Here is a 13,195-nt window from a genome sequence, read left to right on the forward strand (position 1 = left end):
ACTCGACACACGCATCGAAGGCTCGGCACATCTCGTTACATCACTAGTGAATAGAAGTGAACCTGATTTGTTCTGCTTACTAATGCAAAGCTAAATTTATTTGTTAAATATCGTCAGCACCACAAACGTGCATCTTCAATTCAGATGTTAAAATTGATCTGCAGCTCTCAGTGTTGTCTTTTCCGTGGAAACCAGGTTGAACCTTGATTTTGAGTTGGGTGTATGTTGTGTTTCATCTACTGCTCCCACCTGTAGTAGGTGTACGGATTGAGTCCCGGAACTTCCAAGGAGCGAGCATCGGGTAAATTGGACACCTGGTGGACCATCAACCAATCCTCATTGTCTCCCACAGCACCCACCTAAGACCACCAATTAGGGATGAGGATTAACATCATAACTGAATTAAATGAATGACCATTAAGTGGTCAGGTACCCTGGGCTTACCTGGGCCTCCACCTGCCAGCGGGAGATGGAGGTTTTGCCATCATACCCTGGCTTGAAAAGAAGGGTGACGGAGCGTGGACCGATGTTGGAGATGGCGATGTTAGTCGGAGGGCCAGGGAGCTCTAGAAGCAAGCAAGAGGATAATAAAACAAATTTCACTTTACTGTAGTTGTAATTTGTAATCAACCTTCCCCATTCAAAAGTACAATTTATTAAAATGTCCAAATGAATCAAACATTATAAGTGTCTTTTGGGTCCTAATTATTGATATGCTGAAATAGTTGGATACAACTGCAATAGAGTTACCAGATCAGTAAACCGCTAACCTGGCTACTCATAAGAGTTGTCTGATATTATCGATAAATGCATTTATAAACGATATCGGATAATATCAACATCGGTTTTTCATGATCGGTCTTGGACCAATATGCATATGGCAGTGCTGTCATGTCCACTTATTGCCTGCCTGTGTTTCTGAGGGTTTTCCGCCCCCTGCTGGCGCTCAGGTGAAATTATTTTCTATAAGTTCCAGCCCTTTCTGTTGACGTAATCATATGTCGACGCAAGCCTATTTTGAATATTGAGAGATAAATGGACGGGCTAACGTCTTCAACCAATGACCCATAGCAGTCATTGCCATCTCAACAAGTTATTCAAGCATCGCTTGGAAATTATATTCTTTCTTTATTTCAAATTCCTAAGCGTTGTGTAGTTTATTGAAGAGGTGTACCATATTGGCCTGAATATAAGACGGCCCTGATTATAAGACGACCCCCTCTTTTTCAAGACTGAAGTTTGAAAAAAGACTTTTTGAACGCCAAATTAATTTTTATACAGAAAATAATTACGGTACATCTGAAACAAATGATTATAACAATTCATTTGAGAGAAAAAGCATGTTATTTTTCCTCATTCAAATCTTAATATCTGAACATTTAAATATGTAAATTAAAGTGCAATCAAATTCGTAAATGAATAGCTTCTGGTTTTTGAAATGTAAGTAAACCAATCTATTGTGATAAAACTCAAAATTGCAATAACTGCATTAACCATCAAAGTGAAGTCTAACTGTAACTGCAGTCTTGAAACAAATCTGAATAGGGAAAAACATTGCAATAAAATAATCCAAAATGGTTAAACCTGAGAGTAGCTGAGATCTGTCATGACAGAACATCGCTTCAATGATAACTGGCGCCATCTAGCGTCAAGAATGGGTCTAACGTCAAGACCGCGAATATAAGACGACCCCCACTTTTTCAGTCTTATTTCAATGCAAAAAACACTGTCTTATATTCGGGCCAATATGGTATATTTCGTGTGGTTTGCATTTGTGGTAAAATCTAGTTACACTGTTTCATTGATTGCGAGCTGTACTACCAGTTGCTATTCAAATTGACATGTTGTGTATACCTTTCTTTACTTTGTGACTTTACTTCATATTATTGACACAATGTTTTGTTGTTTTCAGCCTTACAAAAAGTATCAGTGCTCTTGTCAAGAGAAAGATGACAACAATAAAGCCAATTCAACTTGCCTCCAGTGTCTGTCTTCTCTTTAGAGCGTAATTTGTCTTCTATCTGTCGATTTGTGTACCCACACATAGATTGAGGACTGATTAAGTGCCTTTTTTGCACTTACACTTGATCCAAAAAACAGATTACATGTATTTACTTATTTATACAGCACTATTTGATTTCAACAATAAATATAGTGGCGCAATATAGGCACTTTTTCCATAATGTCAGTTGAAGTTGTTCTCTTTTTTACAGAATATTTATTTAGAAAACCTTAAAGTTGTTATATTTATCATTATTAAAGCATCTGGTGGGGTATCACAATATAATTAGCCATGATATGTTAAAGGGTACCACGGATAGAAAGAAATGTAGTTCTTAAAAGATAAATGTTAGTACGAGTTATAATAATTTGATATTAAAACCCCTCTTAATGTTTTCGTTTTAATAAAATTTGTAAAATTATAAATTTAAAAAAAAAAAAAAAACCTAATAGCTCGCCATTGTTATTGACGTAGCAGAAAGTGACGTCACATGGGCTCCCTGCCATACTTCCAGTGACACTCTTTAACTATCTAAGGTAGTGATTCAAATACACCACAAGGTGTCAATGGCGAGTTTTAAATTAGAGATCAAGCCAACGAGTGCGTTTCTTCCCTCGACTGACGTTGTTGTTTCCTGTTTTACTGCGAGTTCATTGTACCTTACGTTCATTTGAGTGTGGTCTTCACAACGTACAAGGCTCCTGATAATGGCTCCCAGCATCATAGTTTGTATATTGTGACTAAATATTGCCATCCAGTGTATTTTTCAAACCAAAGGAGTTTTACCAAAGTCTGAGTAAGTTTTATGTGTATTTTGCATATTTATTTTGATTGTGAATTCCAGTTCTCTTTGCATTGTTGTTTAACCGTGTGAGAATAGGGCCTCATTAATACAGATTGAAGTGAAAATTATTTTTTTGAGAGATATGAATATTATTTTAGTTTGAATTTCACTATAACATACTTATGTTGTGAAGGATTTGCCGAAGCCTATGCCAATAAACGGTGCAGTCCAATGAATGCCTGTGTCCACTTGCCTTTCTTTGCCTGTTAGATCTCAATGTGCAAAATAAGGCGTCATTATAATCTGTTGGGCATCAGTACATGTATTCGTTTTATGTGTCGCTTATTCACCGGGAAACAACCGGCAGGATGATCAACAATCTGGACATCTGCTTTTACGTGACAAAAATAAGGTAAGACGCCATTAGACGTCTCTGTAGAGGCAAACATTTCTGTGTGCTGTGATGCACGGCCCCGGGCTATCAGCAAAACTAAACTGCTGTTTTTCGCTGTATGTATACCCTAATCATGTGTATAGCACACGGCAGCTCTGGATGTGACCTATCTCCTACTGTCACTAGCGAACTTGACACATAAATGCTACTCGACTCATCCCTTTTGCTGTCCTTCACGTTAATGTTCCACTCGGGTTCAAATCGGAAGGGCAGAACCGAGGACATGATAATGTAGTTAAAGAGTGACACGGTGGAATTCCGGCAGCGTGGCCATGGTACGTCACCGCCGTGCGATGTCAACAACAATGGCGACCTACTCGTTAAATTAGTTTTACAAATTTTGTTAAAATGAAAACATCAAGAGGGGTGTTAATATCAAATTATGATTAACTCGAACTAACATTTCTATCCGTGGTACCCCTTAAGTCCACGACCAGAGGTCGACTAATATAGGTTTTGTGAAAGAATATTTTATTCATGCTTATAAAACACATAACTGCTGTGAAACTATATTCATTTGTTAGACTGTATCCATCTATGTTCTTGCGCTGCACATGTATTTCTTTGAACATAATACAAAGAGTTTCTGTGGACTGCCTTATTTGATTTTACTCCCTCTTGTACCAGCTACTTAAGTAAAACAGTCTAGATTTTTGGTTAAAAGCAAAAAAATCGAGCAGTTATTATTCATTTTACGTAAATATTTCATGTTAAAGTTACGCTAATTTTTTCCATTCGTTTCATTTTTTCACGTTTCAAAGTGCATGCATGGTGCTATTTCAGATAATAATTACCTTGAATCATCGAGCAAATCACTCTTGAGACACTCCTGTCTGCTTGTATGCACTAAAACTTTGCTTTACTTGAGTATTCTTTTCACCAAATACTTTTTTACTTGTACTTGAGTACATTTTTTGGATGATCAATTTTACTTTTACTTCATTATTACTTACTATATTATACCAGGGGTCGCGTTAACCGAATATTTTCCGTCGTTGACCGTCATTTTGACAGGTTGCAATTCACACCCCAGACCACAGGGTGGCGAGTGAGCATATTAATTAGCCATTGTCTCTCTTGATGCATGACGTCGTTGGCCTTATCGGAAAAATGTCAAGGCAACTGAGTGTTTGCCTGGCACGGCATGACTGTTCTCCCTTTATTTTTCAAACGCTGAGAGAAAAGTCTGGGACCCAGCCCATTAACAGCCTCTCGAGTCGGTACAAAATCAATCGACAAATCAGATTTGTTTATTTGCGTGACGTGTTCTTCACGAGCAACGTCACTCTTGCGCGCCGAAAGTCGTCTCTACAACAACACGGATGGCGAACGAGAGAGCCGAGAATATGTTCCAATCCGCGGTCAATTCAGTTTTAAATGAGCTAAAAAACATCGACACGAGTCATTGACAACAGTCTGTCTCACGCTAGCCATGTTGAATAAACTCCGCTCTCCTCGTATGTTTACTTCCGCGCGCAAGTCCCTCGTCCTGCCCTCGTCGCTTTGCTAACGGCACGTCTGCCCGTCGCTGATTGGTGCAGTCCGCTGTCTGTTTACCTCTTGTTAAGCTTGTTTGGACAGAATATTAATTAAAAATGAATGAAAACTAAATACTATTGAATATGTCATTATTATCATTTTAAAAATGTAAGTGACGGGTAAAAATAGATTATGACCGGATTTTTTTGACACTGTCAGTCAAAATGACAGACAACGAAAAAGTCTAGCGCAACCTCTGTATTATACTATACTTAAGGTTCACTTTCGTTTTCGTAGGTATTGTTTCATAGTAAGCAACGCCCTTTCAACAAGCATATAGACCCTTGACTTGTGTATTCCCATTGTACTCCTGTATGTTCACAGCTTCTGGCTGGATCACGCCATTGTACCCTTGTGTTCTATAAAGTCTTCGAAGCAGGTAATCCTTGGCTGCGTTGATTCATTTCTCATTTGAGCTATTGAGTTGATACTTGTCTTGGAGTTCAAACTTGAACTTCCCTGACAGGTTTTTCAGGGCAGATACAGATTATTAGTAGTTAGAGATAGCCGCTTTTTGGAGCCGATGTTCATTTGCAGTAAAAACAGTAAAATGACATTAAAAAAAATTAAATAATGCAAACACTGGACTTCATTTAAATGCCCTAGGCATGTTTATTGAATCACACAAATAGAAAATAATAGCTCCAGAAGTGCATGAATTTCCTAGACTCAGAAACATCTCTTGTAAAGTTGAATAAATGGTTAAATAAATAGCTGCTTGAAAATTTTCCACTGAAAAGAAAGCCCTGATGACCTCGTCTAAGTATCCTTGAGCAAGATACTAAACCCCACGTTGCTCTTGGTGCTGCGTCACCAGGAGGTAGATGAGGATATAGTGTGAAGTGCTTTGAGGCCCTTAAAAAGGTGGAAAGGCGAAATACAAGTGTAACTCAATTTACCATTACCATTTAACCAATCAGAGGAAGTGGTGAATATTAGTGCAGGAGACAGCAGGCAGAAGAGAGAGGCTGAGCCGAAATAACCCAGTTTTAAATGGATTTTTTCATATCAGTTGGTTGGATTTAAAAAAAGGCCGATACTGATGTACGTCAAATTTCCAAATATCGGCACCGATAATCAGCCCAGCTCATTATCGGACAACTGTAGTCCTAATTATTGATAAGCTGAAACTAGATGGCTACAACTTCAATAGAATTACCAGATCAGTTAACCGCTAACCTGGCTGCTCATACTTTCTATTTGTGTTTTTTCTTTGGTGTCACAGCTCCCTTGTAGCACAGTGTTGCCACTTGTAGGTCTGTCCAAGTCCTAAATCTTGACAAAATCCCCGACTAACCTGGCGGAACGCCTGACGAAATAGTGGAGGACGACAGCAGGCCTTGTCCCTTGGATGTCATGGCGGCCACCTCGATGGTATAGGTAGTGAGCGCAGTGAGTCCGGTGACACGGTACTCAAGTGTGACACTAGGCAGGTAGTGAGTGACTCGTGTGTTGGTGCGGTTGAACTCCTCCCATGAGATGCGGTAGCCTGTGTACCACAACACACACACACAGACAGTAAGATAGCAATGAATACATTTGGCATAAAGCTGTTTTTTTTAAACAAAACAAAACAAAAAAAGAATGAGCATATGCTGTATACACAAATGATTCATTAAAAAAGAAATATAGTAATACAAAAATAATTAACATCAGAATGATTATAGTTTTATTATGAGAAATAAAATACAGTATACAGTAAAATGTGTGAGTGCAGGCACGTACCTGTGAGAATACCGTTCTTCTCACTAGGTTCACTCCAACTGACTTTGAGTGATGTGTCAAGAATCTCTGTGAAGCTCAGGTGGCCAACGGCGCCCGGTGCTTAAGGCAAAAAAAAAGAAACTCAGCTTTACCGTTGGAAAAAAAAAGGAAAGTCCTAATGCGCACTTACTGCTTTCGTGCGTCCTCAGGAGCTTCGGGGGGCTACGAGGTCCATCGCCTGGTGTGGTGAAGCACAGCGCCGAGGTGAAGTAGTCACTGAACTTCTTTAGTCCCGTCACAAAGCCGACGTGAACGCCGTCCTGGAAGTTGGGACGCGCCAACACGGTCATCGCTTCGCGCTCTTTGCCTGGCTCCCACGCGAGTAACTAGGGGTGAGGATGACATGGCAGCATATCATAGCAAGCAATAGAATATTGCACAGATAGAAGTGATCTCTGAAGAACCTAAATGGATATTATGACATATACAGTACATGCGATATAGTATCAATGCTTCTTTTCAGGAATACCATAATTTTCGGACTATATGACGCACCTGACTATAAGCCGCAACCCACCAAATTTGACACGAAAACAGCATTTGCTCATAGATAAACCACACCAGACTATAAGCCACAACTGTCCTCACTGTATTATGTAATATTTACAACAAAAGATATTAACTGGTAACACTTTCATTGATAGCGGTGTCATAAGACACTTAATGACATCTGTCATAAGCATTCATTAATGCCCATGACAGTGCGATGTCATATTTATGACAGTCTTGTGACAGCCTTATGACGCTGCAGTCAAATAAAGTGTTACCTATTAACCCAAATGAATCAACAAATAAGCCTCACTGGACTATGAACCAAAGAATTCAAAATGAGGGAAAAAAATAGCGGATTAGCCAAGGAAATACAAAAAAAAAAAAAAATAAAATCATTGAGTTCCAGTGAGAGAGGAAATAAGGAAGCTGGCTGCTGAAAAAAAAAAGGAAGCATCATTCGTCCAAAGAGAATGAGTGCCCTCTAGTGGAGAAAATAGTTCCCAGTTTGAACAGATGAATACTGAACAGTTCCATAACAGTTCCTTTTATGAAATAAAAATGATCATATCTCCGATTTTCCGTGGTCAGTCGGTGCCAAATAAAAACTAAAAGAGAGGTTAAAATCCACGCTTTGGAGTCACGCAGAGGGAAGCGCTCTATGTCAAGTACTTATGTTTTTTATAGTGCTTTATAGACGCCACGTGATTGGCCAGTGTGGTCATAGAGGGGCAAGCTTGAGTCTGACTGGTATAATGGAGTCATGTGATTATTGTTGCGACATCTCATTGGTGAAACTGGTAGAGCTACTGTTGGCATAGCTGGCAAAAAAAAAAGTAAAATCTAATATGTAGGATAAAGAGCAAAAATGTATCAACAAGTGTAGGCCAAAGTACTAGAGTAAGAGTAGCGTTTCTTATTCACAAATCTACTCAAATATCCGTTTCACTATCAGTTGACGAGACAGCTCCGAGAGACATTGCGCCACGGCATTCCGTAGGGGGGCGGGCCAGGCAGAGTGTCGTGGAAGCTTTCACTGCAATAAACCTAAACACGCTGCGTTCTAACGCTGGATTTAGGTGGATTTTAACCAAGAATCTAGACTGTTTTACTTTCATACCTGTAGAAATTCTGGGATTAACACATTTATTTACAAGAATTTTCAACTTAAAAAGCTCGTTTGAAAAAAGGCTTTTTGAACACCCAATTTTTTTTATACAGAAAATAATTACAGTACATCTAAAACAAATGATTATAACAATATATTTGAGAGCATAATATTTTGCCTCATTCAAATCTTAATATTACTAAAGTGCAATCACATTTGTAGATAAGTGGCTTCTGGTTTTTGAAATGTAAATAAACCAATCTATTTTGATAAAACAACAAAATATAAATAACTGCATTAACCATCAAAGTGAAGTCTAACTGTAACTGTAGTCTTGAAACAAATCTGAATAAGGAAAAACATTGCAATAAAACAATGCAAACTGGTTAAACTTGAGAGTAGCTGAGATCTGTCATGACAGAACATCGCTTCAATGATATCTGGCGCCATCTAGCATCGTAAATGTGTATCGTGTCTAGGCCGCGTATATAAGATGACCCCCACTTTTTCAGTCTTATTTCAATGCAAAAAACACAGTCTTATATTTGGGCCAATAAGGTATATACATATACAGTATATATATATATATTAGGGCTGTCAAACGATTAAAATTTTTAATCGAGTTAATTACAGCTTAAAAATTAATTAATCGCAATTCATCGCAATTCAAACCATCTATAAAATGTGCCATATTTTTCTGTGATTTATATATATATTCTGTAAAATAAATGATTGGAATGGAAAGATAAGACACAAGATGGATATATACATTCAACATACGGTACATAAGGACTGTAGTGGGCATTTCACTCTACTGTCATTTAAATCTGTCTATGCTGTCCTCACTCCAAAGCGTCTACTTTTTCCAAAGCTAGACAGCTAGTGAACGACGCCTTAATAATCAGACTTCTTCCTTTTTCATCTGATTTATTAATAAAATGACCTCAAACCATTGTCCTCTTTAGGCCGTCGTAAAACTACAAAAAAAAAGTACATAAGCATTGCATTAGCAACAACGTTAGCTTAGCACACTATACAGGTTGACTAAACATAAACAAAAAGCGTCTCATACAAAAAATATAACATTTCGCTTATTAACATAATATGTACATTCTTTACAACAACCATACTTATGGACAAATCTTTTCCAAGGATCATATAAGCACAACAGAGACGTTGTGCAGCCCATATTGAACTGGCAAGAAAAAAATAAACCAAATAAACCACCACAAGACCACAAGAGTTCGCTGTTAGACAGCACAAAACGCCTTGCTGTCAAACTTACCAAAAGGCAGAATACTGTCTGAGAGGGACATGTGCGTTAATTGTGTCAAATATTTTAACGTGATTAATTAAAGAAATTAATTACCGCGTGTTAACGCGGTAATTTTGACAGCCCTAATATATATATATATATATATATATATATATATATATAAGGAAATTAGAATACACAATATTCTAATTTCCTGAGACAGTCAGGAAATTAGAATATTGTGTATTCTAATTTCCTGAGACAGTCCTGTATATATACACAGGACTGTCTCAAAAAATTAGAATATTGTGTATTCTGATTTTCTGAGACAGTCCAGTATACTAACAAGGAGGCAGTCACAAAACATAGCGCTTTTTTAATTGAAAATTCTTGTGAATAAATGCGTAAATAACGGAATTTCAATCAACAGTCTAGATTATAAGTTAAAAGCAAAAACGGGCAGTTATCCTTTATTTTACGTAAATACTTCAAGCAAAAGTTATTGTGTAATTCAACATGGCGGCCGTCACGAGACAAAGACCTTTTTAAGTGGAAAGTTATTGTAAATAAATGAATGAATTGCTGGATTTCTATAGATATGAACGTAAAACAGTCTAGATTCATGGTCAGGTATCGTTCATTTTACGTAAATATTTCAAGCCAAAATAACACTAATTTTATCCATTGAATTTTTTCACGTTTCGAAATGCATGCATGGTGCTATTTAATATAATAATAATTAACTTGAATCCTTGACCAAAACTATCTTGAGACACTCCTGCCTGCTTGTATGCAGTAAAACCTTTGTCCTGTTTCCACCTAAATCCGGCGTTAAAATGCAGCGTGTGTTTGAGTTTATTACAGTGAAAGCCAATTGAACGTTCTGCCTGGGTCCGCCCTACGGGAAAGTGTGGCGCAATGTCTGCAGGATCTTTCTTGTCAACTGATGGTGAAGTCTATGATTTTTCTCAAAAAGTTGCTCAACTAAATGTAACAAAGTCAATGTAACATGTTTTTACCCATCTCTGCTTAACAGTCATATCATAACATTTTATCATTTGAATCTCAGCATTCATATTTTTTGTATGAATGCCTGATAATAAGCATTCCCAACACATGCGAATGATGCAGAGAGCTGTTTTAATCTGTGGCGTCAGCCAACCTTGTAGCCTTGGTTGATGCCGTTGATGAACTGCGGGTTGGGTGCCGTCCATGTAAAGCGGATGGCCGTGGAGTTGACGGCCTCGGCTTGCACGTTGCCCGGGGCGATGGTCGGCACTGGTGACACAGGATAATAAAACATTGATCAAATTTGACATAAGAGAAAGACAGACAGATGGATAGATAGCTGGATCAAAGATGGATGAGCCTCTTATTACCTCCCTGTAGGGTCCACTCGGTAACCTTATGGCTGAAAGCTCCCAGGCCCGCCCCATTGTAGGCGGCCACCTCGATCTCGTAGTTGGTCCAAATGATGAGCTCCTCAAGGAGAAGTGTGGTTACGTCTGGGCTAGAGATGTTCTTGATTTGATAATCCACCGGAAGGCCCGTCAGACGGTACCTGACACAAATATATACACACACCATTGGCTCGTTTGTGTGTATTAATATGTTATATATTTTTAAGGTGGGTGGTTGTACTATCACAATAAATTTGGTTGTGCGCACGCATTGTCATTGTTTAGTCTTAAGTTTTAACTAATTTTTTGTAATATGAAACATTTTTTCATGTATAATACTATATTATGCTTGTACTAAGTAGTAACTCTTTATGGTGTCTTATGATGCCATACAGTCATAGCCAAGGAGCTGTGATAAATGAAACTTTGCAATGAACTAGGGATGTCCCGATCCGATCATGTGATCATAAATTGGGCCGATGATACCATTTTTCAGAGGATCAGAATCGGGTGAAAACGATCAGGTTTTTAATAAAAAAATATATATTTGTGTTTTTGTACTTCATGCTCGTACAGCCTCTCACCCTCCCTCCTGCTGCTTTTCTTGCTCACCAGTGCAGCTGGCGTTTGTTACTTAAAGTTAACGATGATTGACAGGTTTGTAGCTTTGATCTAGCGAGAGAAAGGCTTGGTAGCTCTACAATCAAAGGCACAAACGTGTTAATCATCGTTAAGTCAATCTTCATTGTCGAGCGGCTGCTCTCGTTAGCGTGAGCGAATTTGAGTGGACTCACTCAATGAAGCACTTAAAAAGCAGTTTTCTATGTTATTCTTCTTTAAAAATAAGTGTGGGTTCTCTCCAGGTTCCTGCCACATCTCCAAAAACCGTGCATGGTTTGCTGATTGAACACTCCAAATTGTCCGTAGGTGTTAGTGTGTGCGTGAATTGTTGTGTGTCTATATGTGAACTGCGACTGGCTGGCAACCTGTTCAGGATGTACCCCGCCTTCTGCTTGGAACTTGCTATGATAGGCTCCAGAACCCCCGTGACACTCGAGAGGATAAGCGGTTTGAAGATGAATGAGTGAAAAGTAAAAGTATTGCGTTAAAAGTGATGCAATGAAAAATATGTGTGCGCCTACATTTTGTGCCGGTGGACTTTAGAAAAAAAAGTTAGGTGCATTAATGCAACCAATGCAAAAAGTGTGGAGTAGAGCTGTCCGAACTAGTCAACGTAGTCGTCATCGATGATGTAAATGTGTCGACGAGCACACCATCATGTTGATGGTTAATAAAGGGTTTAAAATATATATGGCTGGAAAGTTGAGAATGGCAGGCGCTCGGGATTCAAATGGGGAAAGCGGCATAAAGCCAAAAAAAGCGCACCAGAATGACCAAAGCATGGACTTATTTCAACAAAACAAAGGAGGGTACACTGTACACAAAGCTTGCATACCACGGCAGCACGTCGGCCGTGAATGTACACCTGGAGCGCCGTCACCCATGTATAATTTTGGAAGATGACAGGAGACAACAAGCTGGTGGATCGTAAGTCCCTATAGGCCTAACGACATTGAAGTTGCCTTTACGTGGGTCGTATGAAAGAGTATTAGGGGCTAATGTCGGGCTAATGTAGCTGAATTAGCAGCTACGTACTTTACGTAGCACGTTAAAAATCACTATTATTGAAAGCATCTTTTGTTTTAAAATCGGTTTTACAAATAAGGAAATTCTTATTATTTTGCCTCATCTACATCAAATTACAATTAATAGAAAAATTTATACTAATGCTTCGTCGAAGCTCCTATCGAAGGTACATGTATGTAAAGCGCGCAGCGGCTCACCCCTATGTAATAATGCCACTTTTTTTTAATCTCTTAAAAAAAAAAAAAAATAAATAAAAATATTTGGCCCTAATAGTCCGTTTTAGCGTCATATCATCATGCATCATTGAATTCTTTTTCACGTACTTCACTCCAGTGATACGTCACATTTATTTATCTACTCTGCTGGTGCTCACTCTAATGCTGAGAACAATATAGACATACCACAAAAAGAGAAAGTAAGGGGCCATTTACATGGTGAGTCTGGTGACTCTCCGAGAATACGAAAAATTTCAAGTTTGCATTTATATCGTTCCGTCTCCATTTGAACAATGTCGCAATGGCGTACCGCATTAGCTACTGTTGCTAAGTAGGGACAAGCCACCGTTTGTCCCTAATAGGAAATGAATGGAAATCGTGTACGAAGGAGATGTTTACAGAGCTAAATCTACCAATTCTCTCCGAAAATGATGTGCCTGGTGCCAAATTCACTGGCAAAGATGTGGAAGAACATAAAAATGTTCAGTTAAAGAGATGGCTTGAGTGTCGAAGGCTGAAAAAGACGAAAAAAACAAGC

General features: G+C 38.5%; 1 protein-coding gene across 4 annotated transcripts in view; it reads right to left on the reverse strand.

Moving 5' to 3' along the window:
- The window catches only part of sdk2b (sidekick cell adhesion molecule 2b), a 234,317-nt gene that overhangs the window by 70,129 nt on the left and 150,993 nt on the right, over positions 1-13,195 (reverse strand). For all 4 annotated transcript variants that reach the window (XM_057825360.1, XM_057825359.1, XM_057825356.1 and 1 more), the window contains exons 17-23: positions 10,775-10,956; positions 10,558-10,673; positions 6,674-6,869; positions 6,505-6,603; positions 6,077-6,268; positions 445-566; positions 250-359 (exon numbers count right to left, since the gene is read on the reverse strand). In XM_057825360.1, the coding sequence (XP_057681343.1) occupies positions 250-359; positions 445-566; positions 6,077-6,268; positions 6,505-6,603; positions 6,674-6,869; positions 10,558-10,673; positions 10,775-10,956 (1,017 nt within the window). The remainder of the gene's footprint in view (positions 1-249; positions 360-444; positions 567-6,076; positions 6,269-6,504; positions 6,604-6,673; positions 6,870-10,557; positions 10,674-10,774; positions 10,957-13,195) is intronic.

Source organism: Corythoichthys intestinalis, chromosome 21, assembly GCF_030265065.1.
Source record: "Corythoichthys intestinalis isolate RoL2023-P3 chromosome 21, ASM3026506v1, whole genome shotgun sequence".
In the NCBI taxonomy this organism is placed as follows: Eukaryota; Metazoa; Chordata; class Actinopteri; order Syngnathiformes; family Syngnathidae; genus Corythoichthys; species Corythoichthys intestinalis.